Source organism: Aethalodelphis obliquidens, unplaced genomic scaffold (assembly GCF_003676395.1).
Source record: "Aethalodelphis obliquidens isolate GAN/ISIS:26980383/991018 unplaced genomic scaffold, ASM367639v1 scaffold25, whole genome shotgun sequence".
In the NCBI taxonomy this organism is placed as follows: domain Eukaryota; kingdom Metazoa; phylum Chordata; class Mammalia; order Artiodactyla; family Delphinidae; genus Aethalodelphis; species Aethalodelphis obliquidens.
The window spans coordinates 277,690-291,743 of NW_020837969.1; the positions used below are offsets into that span (position 1 = coordinate 277,690).

The 14,054-nt window shown below is 40.1% G+C and overlaps 1 protein-coding gene across 1 annotated transcript in view; it reads right to left on the reverse strand.

Annotated features, from left to right (window-relative positions):
- TENM3 (teneurin transmembrane protein 3) overlaps positions 1 to 14,054 on the reverse strand; it is a 434,963-nt gene that overhangs the window by 128,505 nt on the left and 292,404 nt on the right. Inside the window, exon 5 of the mRNA XM_027122504.1 lies at positions 5,355 to 5,477. Coding sequence (XP_026978305.1) covers positions 5,355 to 5,477 — 123 coding nt within the window. The remainder of the gene's footprint in view (positions 1 to 5,354; positions 5,478 to 14,054) is intronic.

Here is a 14,054-nt window from a genome sequence, read left to right on the forward strand (position 1 = left end):
CATCCCAGATAGAAGGTGGCTTCTATAATCCAGGTGAGAGTTGATGGGATCCAGGAGATATTTTGGAGTTAGAATTGACAGGACTTGATGAATGATTGCACAGGGGAGGTGAGAGAGCAGGAGAGGTCAGGCATGACCCCTAAGCTTCTGGCCCAGGTAACTAGGTGAACGATGATGCCATTTCCTGATATAGAAAGAGAGGCAAATTTGGAAAGAAAGATGATGGGCTAGTTGTGTTTTCCAAAGATGGCCACAACATCTCCCATCCCACATGTCCTTATGCAATGTGTCCCCACCATTTCCCCAGTCAAGAGTGGGGTTTAATTCTCCATCTCGTGAATCTGGGCTGATCTTACTGACTTTCTTGACCAAGCAGATATGATGGAAGTGACATCCCGGAGTGTCCAATGCTCTAGGTCATAAGAAGCCTTGTAACTTCTGTCTGGGTCTCTTGGAATGCTCCCTCTGGGGACATTCCTCTTCAGAACTTGTGCTCTGAGAAGCCCAAACCAAGTGGAAGGCCATGTTTAGACGTTCCAGTCGACAGACAGCATCAACTGCTAGCCCTGTGAGTGGGCTACCTTGAATTTCAGTTTAGTGGAGTTTTCAAACAGACCAAGAAACATCTGAAAGCAATTTCATGAGCGACCCAAGCAAAAAAACAAAAATTACCCAGTTAATCCACAGAACCATGAGAGATGATAACAAACTGTTCTTTGAAGCCACTGGACTTTGATGTGGCTTGTTAGGCAGTAATGGATAACCAAATTGGTTGTTGGGTTCGATTTTAGACATATGGAGTTTGAGATGCCTGGAAGACACCCAAGTGGGGATTTTCTAAAGATACTTGGATAGATTTTTCATAGTTGATGTCTGGAGCTCCAAGACAGAGAGATCCAGGCTGCACTTATTGATTTGGGAGCACAAAGAATGTGACATAACACATAGCACATGGAATGTAAATGAAGTCGGGAGAATGGATCTGAGGACCCAGAGAGATTATATTCTGAGTGACGGCAATGTTTGGGGATCGGGTAGAGGAAGATGAGTCAACTAAACAAACTGAGAAATCACTGCTAAAAAATCAGGAAGAAAGTGGAAATGGTATCACAGAAGCTAAGGAAAAGGCTATTTCAATTAGGAGTGATAGGTTACCTACTGAATGCTACCAAGAGCTCAAATGTGATAAAGAGCGTAGAGTATCAACTGATGCTATTGGCAGGACAACCGATAAGTCGGGAAGACATCCGTGTCTGTGAGTGATGGTGGCAGAGGACAGTCATGAGGAAGGAGCCTGAAGAAGCCACACTGTCACAGGAGTAAGTGGAAGGTGAAGACGTGACTTCACGGCGAATGTACACACCGTGTTCCAGAAGGGCTGGCTACGCGCGGAGAAGAGAAGGATGGGGTAGGGCAGGGGTAGGAGGCAGACTCAAGGGTTCTTTTTTTTAAGACTTGAGAGACTTGGGAATGTTCAAATGTTGATTGGAAGGTGCCAGCCAGTTGAGAGAGGAAATTCTGAAGTACAGAATGGGATCAAGAACGCTCTTGGAAAGATTAGTAAGAAAAGGATGGAAAGACAGATCGAGATGTACATAGGAATGGAGCTGTGTTTACAGGAAATCAAGGTCTCTGTTTTTTTTGCTGAACAGAACACAAGGTCATCTGCTGGGAGCTGAGGGATTGAAGCTTCGAGGATAGTAGGAGAGTTGGAAACAACCGTTGAGACGTGTGGGGAGAGAGCTTGCAAGGGAAACACAGAAGGGCTGCCCGACTGTTGAAGCTGACCAGCCGAGAGACAGGCATTACTCCCTCTTTACGTGCAGGAAATTGAGGCTCAGAGAGGTTGAGTAACTTGCTCAAGGTTACAGAGTAAACAGATGAAAGAGCTAGGATTTGAATACAGGGCTGCGCGATGCTCTCCAGCACATTAGGCTAAGTGAATTCCTCGATCCAGCGGAATAATTTTAGTTTCTGGAAAGAGACGGGTGTTTGAACTAAAAACTTCATCCTTGCCTCTTTATTCACGTTGCCCACTTCCATCAGTTTTGCCTGAGACCTCACACTTGACATCTCATCTCTAAAATCTGTAGTCAAAGAACGTCTTAGGAATAATCAGGGAAGAATCATGGCATGTAACAGAAATTCTTCTTTTAAATACTAAATACCATTTAGAAGCTTTGGTTCAGTATTCACTTACAAGCGAGCAGGGAGCTGAGCACCATGATTGTTAGCACCATGACTGTTCCTTAGAATTGTACTTATAAAATAAGAATAAAACAGGACTGCATAAAGAAGAGCATTGCGTCTAGAAGCCACAAAGTAATTTCCCCATCATGCTTAGCACGGTTAATTTTCCCAGTGAGCCTCATTCAGAATTGCAAGAATTTCTTAAGGGTTACAATCTCCTAGAGTTTCTAGAGATGATGTGATCTGGTTCTCTGCACAGTTTATAAAACTGAAGTAGCAGATGATGGTGCACGGTCTCTGCCGGTTCATCAGGGATGCTTAAAAGCAGTGTTTGTAAGGTACCTCCCTTCTTGCAAATACAGTCCCCTGCTGCCCGCTGCACTCTGGTATTTAAATAAGTATTTAAGAGATACATACCCAGAACCTTTACTTGGAAAAACGAAAATAAGAATTCCTTACCAATTTAGGGTTTTTCGGGCTACTGGAAAAATAATAAAGATAACAAGTGAGACTATTATTTAGGTCACACTTTGGACAAACTCTGAGCCCCGAGATAGCCTTCTTTCCATAAAGAGAAATTCCTACGAATGCCCCTGTCCGGTTGGCAGGCTGTAGGATCCGTTCTCCAGTATATCTAACTCATTCTGGGGCATCTGTCATCTCCTCCTTATGTGGGAGGCTAGGAAGATGGTCCTTCATTTACACGCATACAGTAAGTCCCCTACGTATGAACCTTCATGTTGAGCACTTTCAAAGACGCGGATGTGCATCTGGTTCCAGCAAGGAACCAGCACCTGTACCATCAACGTCAGGCGTGAGCAACACTGTAGCTCGCCCTCTGTCCCCTATGGCTGACCATCCCTCAGCTCTACCGTCTCCCACCTCCTCTCCCTCCTCCAGGCAGTAACTCTTCTCGCCTGTTCACTGGATGCCAGCCCCTGTGTGCCAGCTGTTGTACTGGACTACTGTACTTTCCAAGGCACTGTCCTGTAAGATGAAAAATGTGTTCTTTATTTTTTGCGTTTGTTTTTTTATGTATTATTTGTGTGAAAAGTATTATAAACCTATTACAGTATGGTACTATGTAGCCGACTGTGTAAGTTGGGTACCTAGGCTAACTTTGTTAGACTTACAAACAAATTGGAGTTACGAACGCACTCTTGGAACGGAGCTCGTTTGTATCTTACGAACAAACTGGAGTTACGAACGCGCTCTTGGAACGGAGCTCGTTTGTATCTTACGAACAAACTGGAGTTACGAACGCGCTCTTGGAACGGAGCTCGTTTGTCTGTAGGGGAATCACTGTATTCAGTTGCTCCACTGGCACCTGTCAACTGCACCCCATGCGTTCTGTGATCACATGGGAACTTCAGTCCCTCTTAGGGAAGTGGACTTTCAGAGCCGTGTTTTTGAAACTGTGGCCCACAATCCTTTGTAAATTGCAAAATTATCTGAGTGAGTTTCAACTAGCATTTGTGATAAATGGGAAATTCAATAAAATAGAATAGAAAATCCCAAGAACCAGCACCGAGGCTGTGGGAGGGTCTCTGAAGCCACAGTTTTCTCAATATCACACATTTCAAGGGCTGTGACACTCATTAGCCACACTCTATTTTCCTTCTGATCGTAATAAAAGGCTAGGATGTTGTAAAATAAACGAAACGTCTACGATAAGCATTTTTCCCTTCAGTCTGTAAAGGAGCTCCCGCATGTGTGGTTAAGAAGTGCGGTCTGGCCATTTTCATGGGAACAATGCACTTTAAAAGACAGTCTAAACTGCAATCTCTATAAATCAAAAATAAATACTCTTAATTTCTGTGTAGTAATGGATCTGTTCATGTGTGTGTTATCAGTGCATAAAAAATTAAACAGTTGTTTAAAGTAATTATATTTCACTTAATTGAAATTTCCCACCAACAATTTTAATTAGGTAAGCTTTTCTTCACTCCTCTTTAATCCACTGTGCACTGACTTCCACTGTCACTGTCATCAGTCACCAGATTATAGTTTTTTGGAATGTATAGCACTTTGTATCAAAAGACTCCATACGGGGGTGGGGTAGCGGTATTTATTATTACCATGAAAATCTAATGTCTTATAAAACCTCTCAGCCTCCCCAAGAAGGAAGAGGAGTGTCATAAAGTGTTATTGTTAAAATAAAACAGAAGCTGGGAAAGAACAAAAAAAAAAATGGTAAAAGCATTAGTCACAGCCAGTGGGTACATGTAACATAGCAGCATATATATAAATACAAATAAATATATTATAGCTTCTTTCTAGTCTTGCAAAGAAACTAGCCACGTGAGGGTGAACATAAGAGATGCCAAAGCAGAACAAAAGTACCAGATAAGAAGAAACGAAGAGGAAGAAGAGCCAGGGCAATGCTTAAAGGCAAAGGATGTATTTCTCACGTGACAGAAAAGGTGTCTTGATCTGGTTGCTTTGAGACATAAAGTATTAGGACATTTTGCAAAAAGTCAGAGGATGCCAAATGCCAAGACATACATACAAGCACACACACATATATAAAAATAATAGACAGATATAAACATGCTTACATATGTACATATTTTTCTGAAAAAATGAAATACAGCATTCTCTAACCGCTTAAATTCCATTTTTAAACTCAGAGCCAGTTGATTTGAAAGTCTGTTAGTTCAAAGTTTAACCTTTGAAGGTTTAAAGAAAGGGCAAGCAGAGGAAAGGTCAATAAATGAGAATCCTTTCATGTGTTTTGTATGTAAAAGCTTTTAAAACAAAATGAAGATAGTATTCCAACTCCACATACTAGCTGAACAAAGAAAGCTCAATATAGCCGAGGTAATGAGATGATACACTGAATTATAATCTATTTACAGACTAAAAATAAACCAAAATGCACACTCGCAGGAAGGAGAGGCAGAAAAGCCTAGCCATCGACTCAGAAGGCAGAGCACTGTATTATTCCTATAATAAAAATGTGAATTTCCAATCCTTCAAGTAAATGAATAAAAGTCACTCATTAAAAGATAATATTTGTAATTCCGAAACCTTTTCCTTCTCCCATATAAAGATGAATGTTACATGGGTAAAAATAAATTTATTTTATTTATAATGTTAAAAGAGATGAAATGTGAAAAAAGATGTTAAAAGAAAAACACAGGACACATAATTCTTTCTCTTACCATTGTCACCAGAAGGTAACGATACAGTGTTCGTTGGCATGGTATCGGAATTCACTTTTCCATTCTCAAATGTGTCATTTTCAGTCTGCTGTAACTGCCAGTTGAGGCCAAAGAGATGCATTGCTGGGGGTAAAAAAATACAAGTTGTTTAAAGGTCTGCTGCTTCTAGCTACAATATCAAATGGTATATATGTTTATAACAAGAGTTACATGTAAAGTTATAATTTCCATGTTCTGAAATACCAAAGACGATTGCATAATAAAAATTAGAAAACAAACAGTTCCTCAGTGCAACATGGCAGCACTTTGAGAAAGATTTAATATTACTCAGTTAACTGGTACCGGGAAATTCTTAGGAGTGAATCATTATTTGTTCTGCTTTGCTCCAGTTCTACTCTGCACTGTCATTTAAGTAAGCGGTAGTATGCTCCCAAGCAGTACTTGCCAAACTTACATGACCACAGGCCACTTGCACATGTACAACACTTTGCTGCAATATCTATAGGTTCTCAAGAGATGTGATGCTATTCTCTTGGATTAAGGTAACAACTGGCCCCACAGACGAATTTGGTGCATGAAGTGTTCAGAATAGATTCAGATGCACAAAATATAGTAATATTTGAATGTTCTAAATTTAAGATAAATAATCTTCAAATTTATGACTTACAATTCGGCAAGAGCACAGATCAAGCAACATGCATACGTATCAGGTAATTTCATATAGAGTTTCTGATGTGGGTTTGATAATCTTAGAAACTGATACAAATTTTGTAAATGTGTTTACTAATTTTCTTGATGTAAAATACTTAGAAAATACGTAACTAGACAATATAATTATAAAGAGAAATGTAATATAATTTATCATTTTATATATTATTTATTAAAAATATTTAGAATAATAATCACTGTCGTATTAACCATTAACACTTAACATTCATTTGTGCTCTATAGCATATAGTTTAGGAATTAATCCCTAAGGAAGGCTAAGTGTCCATGGGGAAACCCACTGTCATATTACTATGTCATGAAGGAGAATTTTTCAACATTATTTGACAGTATATATTCATTATACATGTTGGAATTCACCAGAGAGGTGGAGAAAGACATGTTTAAAAAGTATTGTTAGAGACAGTATGATAACAATCACTGTAAAAAGCCCTTATTAAATATCCAATATATAGTAACAAAACAAAATTAGTACAGTGTAAAGAGGACAGGCTTTAGATGTAGTTAGATTTGGGTTCAACCTCAATGTAGGATTTAACCTTAGACAAATGATGTAATTTTTTTTAATAGTATTTTTTTAGTTTTTTCTTTTATCTGAAAATATCTTTATTTCACTTTCATTCTTCACAGATGTTCTCACTAGCGTAGAATTCTGCTTTGGCTTTTGTCTTCTTTGAGCACTTTTTTTTTTCCCTTGGCTGCGTTAGGTCTTTGTTGCTGCGCGCGGGTTTTCTCTACTTGTGGTGACTGGGGGCTATTCTTCATTGCCGTGTGCGGGCTTCTCATTGCAGTGGCTTCTCTTGTTGCGGAGCACGGGCTCTAGGTGTGCGGGCTTCAGTAGTTGCAGCACATGGGCCCAGTAGTTGTGGCGCACGGGCTTAGTTGCTCCGCAGCATGTGGGATCTTCCCGGACCAGAGATCGAACCCATCTCCCCCCGCACTGGCAGGCGGATTCTTAACCACTGCACCACCAGGGAAGTCCCAAATGATGTAATATTGTTAAACATTAGGTTTACTTACAAAACGAGACTGGATAAACCTATCTTATTTAACTGATGTAAACTTTCTGGACAGTATAGGTTAAGGCACCTAGCAGGACAGTCCGTAGTATATAGGTCTTTTATTTATTTGTTCTCTACTCCAGGTTACTGAACCATTTGCAGTCACCTGACCAGACCATAGAACCTCTCAATAAATAGTCCCCTCTGTCTGCAATGCTCTCCACCCACTGCAAAATACCTCTTCTTCCCTCAGATGGTTGGTATCAACTTCTTGGGAAGGCACTCCCTGACTGGGTGAAGCATCCCTCCCAATATTGTGTATCTCATTTGCCTTATACAGTATCTGCTACTGAGTAGATCTCACTAAGTATCTGTCAAAGAAACAGACTGTATTTTCTAAGGTTTTAAAATGTCACACAATACTGTTGTGGGTAAAAGTATAGTAATTTAAGGAAAAATTAATAAATATAAAATATTTAAATATAAAACAAATACATAAATGCCTAAAAATGGAATGTTATATTATTAATAATGAATTAATGACTAGTCAGTGTTATGCTCTATGAAAAGTAGTTTTGTGAAAAGTCCACTAGCATTATATATAATTGGTTGACTTTTTTAAAAGAGTCAACAGCTTGGTGACATTCTATTACCAGTGTCACATTCTTCTGTTAACAATACCTGATATAAAATCATCCTATAGTAAGAAACATACTAAACATAGATAGGAACATAGCTGTATCCACTCTGTACAATTTGTAGCAAACGTATATACTCATGACTCCCTGCTTAAATTACAGTTTTCCAGCAATTCCCTTTAAAGACTGATTTTTTTCAAGGATTAAGATATAGGTTATAGAATTCTCCAACATACAAACTGTCAACTTGTTAAGAGGTATAACTTATGTCATTTTGCATTAAATTATGTAGTGTTTGAGTGGCAAAATGTCAGAAGCTTTCTAAAAATTTATCGCTTCACACAGTTTTCAAGGTTTCAGATAATTCGGCAATTTTTGAGTAAAATAATGGGTGCTAGGTCCGCATACAGTAAACGTGTTGATGGGCACACTCTCGCATAGCAATGATAAATGTTCCAAAAGGGTCAAAGTTTCTACACAAAATGACGTATCATCATTGTGAGCTTTCATGTAGCACAGACAGTCTTCCTGGATGATAGATTTGCTCATATTATTGGTTTTAATAGACTGTGAAGAGGAGAGACAGTCCATGGGGTCAGGCACAGGCATCAAATGTTAGAAAGTAGTGTTATGTCTGCGTCTGCAGCTATTTTACTTTCTGTCAGATGGGCAACAGCTTTATGATGTATTTTTTATTACAGAAAATCTCAATAAAATGGGATTTTGGTTCTACTTAGGATGTCGTATAATGAGAGCCATACCAAATAATATTATATCTTGTTAAACACTGTTTTGAAATATGTACTTTGAAAGCGTTGGTGTTTGGTGTTGAGTGAAGCTCTTGACACTTGTTATGTGTAACTTAAGATTTTTATGTAAATACAGGGTGAGATTGACTCCAAAGTTAATGAGAGACAGACAGGGAGAGACAGGGACAAACACAGAGAGAGACAGAGAGAGAGAGAGATAGAGAGGCAGCAAACTCAAAGTCAGAGTGCTCCAGAAATTCCTGAAAGCTGCTATAATAAAACTACATGAGCTCTCTTGGCAGACAAATAAAGGGAGAATTAGAGAAGTAAAATAACATCTGTAAATAAAGAAGGATGATCCCAATTCTTTAATGCCCAGGCTGGAAAGCAGATTTGAACCCATGAGAAGGCATTGCTGCCACTCTTCATGACGGTACAATGGATCCTTGGTTTGCGCAGGACCTGATGGAGGGTGTGGCAAGAGTGCCAGGGAGAGGCGGGGAGCTCTGTGCTCTGCAGAGCCCTGGACCCCTCTGGGCGATGGCTTAGGTGAGAAGGTTCAGGCTGGCAGCCACACCAGGCATTCTCTCAGCCACAGACAGGGTCCTTTGTGTTAGACCACTGGGATGCAATATTTTTAAAAAATAAAATATCCATTGAACACAAGCTACGTGTCAAGTGCTGTGCTTCTGTTTCACCCGTTATCTCATTTAAGCTTCACAAAGACTTCGTTGAATAGTTACTTTTTTTTTTTCATTTTAAATCTGCAAAAACTGAGACTTTTTGAGAGTTTAGGGTTCCAAGCAAGTAAGCAGTGGACCGTGACCTTAAACCCAGACCTTCTGGTAGTAAAGGGAATACATAGCACGATACACCTCTCTATCCTACCAGAGAGCAGTGGAGTGTGAAAATCCACACAGGAAGGAGTCGAATGTAACTTCTGTGGAGATCAAAGGCTAGAGATATGCTTCTCTACCACATCTAGGAAACCAAAGGCAGAGAGAGACAGTATCTGGAGTTGAGGGCGGGAAAGATATTAATCAGTAACACTTGTGTATTCCAATCACCATCCTTCTATACAATACTTTTCCACATAGCATATTGTCTTAAAAGAAAACTTCTACAGTAATATGATGATGATGATTCAATTAATAACAGGCTACTCTGGTTAACTCCAAGAGTCTTAAAGTAAGCTGTATAGGTGTGTATTTTAAAGTTACAGAAATTAGTACTCATGTAGATTTAAGCAGTCCATGTGTTTTTCACATTTTCAAATACCTTGATATCTATCATCTTCTAATAATGTAGCATGTGACAGGGTCATTATCCTTGTTGTATGAGGACGAAACACAGGCAGAGAGGGGATCAGTGACACGCTCAGTGTCTTTTCAAGTTAGTGCATGAAGAGGACTCAGGACACGAGATCTCCTGACCCTGTTTCAGGATTCCTTTTTATGCACTCTGCTGTTTTCCTACTTAACCTGAATCAAAACTGAGCATTCACATCAAAGAAATTTTTAAAAATTTAACACAAATTGTTAATTTATCTCTCTTTTGACAGTAGCAAACATGATCAAAAGTTGTCCACGTGATAAAACTGGCTTCTAAATACAAGATGTTTACCAACTGTAAATGGTTGTATTTTTGCAAGAGCATTTGTAAGTTGCCTGTTGGGAATTGGAATACATTTTCTCCATATTAAAAACTCTTATGAGTGGCGGTTAACTCCCCAGGGTGCCTACAAAAGTCTGCCTGTATATCCGACAGAGACACGCATACAAGACTACGATGAGGCGCCACCCCACAGCGGCCAGGACGGCCACCATCAAGAGTCTACAAACAGGAAATGCTGAGAGGGCGTGGAGAAAAGGGGACCCTCCTGCACTGTCGGTGGGAATGTGAATTGATACAGCCACTGTGGAGAACAGTAGGGAAGTTCCTTAAAAAACTAAAAATAGAACTACCATATGACTCAGCAATCCCACTACTGGGCATGTACCCAGAGAAAAACATAACTCAAAAAGACACATGCACCCCAATGTTCACTGCAGCACTATTTACAATAGCCAGGACATGGAAGCAACCTAAGTGTCCATCGACAGAGGAATGGATAAAGAAGATGTGGCACATATATACAATGGAATATTACTCAGCCATAAAAAGGAACGAAATTGGGTCATTTGTAGAGACGTGGATGGACCTAGAGACTGTCATACAGAATGAAGTAAGTCAGAAAGAGAAAAACAAATATTGTATATTACTGCATATATGTGGAATCTAGAAAAATGGTACAGATGAACTTATTTGCAAAGCAGAAACAGAGACACAGATGTAGAGAACAAACGTATGGACACCAAGGGGGAAGGGGGTGGGTGGGATGAACTGGGAGATTGGGATGGACATATACACACTACTGTGTATAAAATACATAACTAATGAGAACCTACCGTATAGCACAGGGAACTCTACTCACTGCTCTGTGGTGACCTAAGTGGGAAGGAAATCCAAGCAGGAGAGGATGTGTGTACACATGTGGCTGATTCACTTTGCTGTACAGCAGAAACTATCACAACACTGTAGAGCAACTATACGCCAATAAAATAAAAATTTTTTAAAAAGAACAAATAGGACAAATGGAAATCAAAGAGTATGATGAGAAATTTGAATCCAACAATGTCACTAATTTTAATAAACTGTAATTCACATTCCAAGTTAAAAAAAAAAGAAATATGTATACACGTGGCACCAAAAGCATGAACAAGAATGTTCACAGAAATATTTGTAACAGCCCCAAACGGGAAGCAACTCAGATGTCTTCTGGCCGTAAGACGGATAAACAAATTAGAGTAATAATCATACAATGGAATTCCACACAGCACTGTAAATGGATGGACCCATCCCAGATGCAATGATATGGAAAAATCTCACAAATACATTCACAAAAACCACGAACACTGACTAAGTCCATGTGTATAAACTTCCAAAGTAGGTAAAAGCCCCCAGAGTGACTCTCTCTAGGGGGAAGGGGGTAGGTGGTGACTGGGAGAGCCCGGGGCAGCTTCTGGAGAGCTGGTAACGTTCGATTTCTCTGTCTGGGAGGTAGTTGCACTGGTGTGCTCGCTTATGTTCTGTACACTTTTCTAACTACATATTATACTTAAATACTTTATTTAAAGTAGCCATCTGATACACAGCTTGGCTGAAGAAGGTATGTTTTCACCTTCCCTAAACCTCTCTGTAGGTGCTCTTCTCTATAAGGCGTCTAGGCATTCCTTCCAATGAGGCTGCAGGGGAGGCAAGTATGACAGCCTGTTACAGCCCCTCCCTCACCCCTGATAACTAGGATAAACTAGTGTAAATCTCAGGTGTCAGAAGGAAAGCAATACGATTAAACAAATTCACATATTGGGTTAATGACTATCAGCCCACGGCCCTCCCAGATGGACTGGTAGTTTAAAAACATTGTAACTTGGCTGGGTGAGGATGTGAAGACATCAGAACCCCTGTGCGCTGCTGGTGAGGTTGTAAAATGGTGCGACTACTATGGAAAACAGTTTCGTAGTTCCGCAAAAAATCAAAACTAGAAGTACCACACGATCCAGAATCCCATTTCTCAAAATGAGCTGCAAGTAGGCGTGTCAAAGGGATATTCGCACATCCACGTTCAGAGCAGCACTATTCACAGCGGTCAAGAGGCAGAAGCGACCCACACGTCCAATGACGGAAAGATGGATAGAGAAAATGTCGTGTATATACATAAATATACGGTGAAATATTATTCAGTCTTAAAAGGAAGGACATCTGGCCACACGCCATAACATGGGTGATCCTTGAGGACATGACGTTAAATGAAATAAGCCAGCCACAGAAAGACAAATACTGTTTGATTCCATTTACATGGGCCACATCTAAAATAGTCAGACTCCAAGGGGCAGCCAGTAGAAGGGCGGTTACTAGGGGCTGCAGATGGGGGGGAATGGGGAGTTATTGTTTAATGAGCTTCAGTTTTGCAAGATGGAAAAAGTTCTGGAGATCTGTTGCACAACAGTGTGAAGATATCACAGACCCCATGAGCTCGCCAGATTTGCTGGTCTACCATTTAGATCATGCCCTTAATTTTCTGGCTTCCATGCCTTTGTTCCTCATAATTCCTGGTTCTAAGGTACCTCCCTCAAACTCTGCCCCACGAGATCTCACTAACGCCTTAGTGTCTAGTTCACGTGACACCTCTTTATGAAGTCTTCCTGGAATTAATATCCACTCTACACCGCCGTAACACTTTATATTATTGTACCTTAAACATAACACCTTACATGTGAATAAATTTTTTACCTTCTGCTGTGTGAGGAATGGGGGGTTGTAGGAGAAGCAGAAATGGATCGTTGCAGCTGGGGGTTAACACAGGTACTTTGATGGGAAAAAGATGAGTTTGTGGGGGAAGGGAATAAAAGTACAGGCTGTTAGCTGTGGAAAAATGGGAGAAGACAGTTATGGGGAAAATTTAATATGTAACTCAGCTTTTTCAATATTTTGCTTAGAGTTGCTCTTAGAGGGCTGGCTCTCTGTAGCTTGGTTCCTGAGAAATAGGGGTGACAACAGAGAATCTGAGACTGGTGACAGTCAGAAGCAGTCTTAGAAGGCACCTAGTGCAATTCCTCCCTTTTCTCAAGGCAGGAGAACATGGACTTCCACGATGATTCCCAGTCAGAACCCTTTTAAATCAGCTGTAGTATCTGGCGTTTGTCATCTACAAAATTCGTGAGAACACTGTTATACTATCACCCATCTTCTTAGTTTTTTTTCCCCTGTTATTCTTAGATTGTAACCAATTTCAAGATGTTTAAAATATTTCTTATGTCATTCAAAAACATTCGTTCTGTAACCTTTTATTTTTTTTTCTTTCTATAAATGTTAATTAAAAAACCTCACTAACTGAAATAATTTTGAGACAATATGATGGTGAATAGCTACCAGTGAAATTTTATGAAGAAATTTTCTTTCGGGCTCAAGGACCATTCAAGTGAGAGAAATTTCCATTCCTTTTATTTTTCAAGGCTGATGGAGATGAGAGGAATCCATGGTATTCTAGCTATTTCACCTCCTCGCCATAGAAAAAAGGGCATGCCATTGTTTTTAACCGATATATGTTGGTTTGATACTTAAAAGCCAGCATGTGGAAGACTTGAAACCAAAATGTATAGTTAAAGAAAATTATATATCACCAAGGAGCAAATTCAGCGCCATTTTTAGCTCCTTGTTGAGAGCAAAGGTGCCAGAGTTTGGTCTTGTCTCTGGGGACCATGCCACCGAAGTTGTCACAGCTACTATTATTTCTACTGGCATGTCTGTATCCCAGATGCTGCCAAACATGAATGGGAAGAAGGGGTGGTGACAGCTGGTGACATGGTCCAGCAATTTGCCAGAACCTTGGAGCAAATTACAGGGGATGTTGTGAAGCGAACACAGAAGCAAGCACCCTTGCCATCAGAACCCTGAACCCAGCTTATGCCACCAGAACCCCGAAGGGTACACTCTGAGGTTTTGGCAACTTAAAATACTGCTCTTAGCAGGCCTGCCATTATTGGC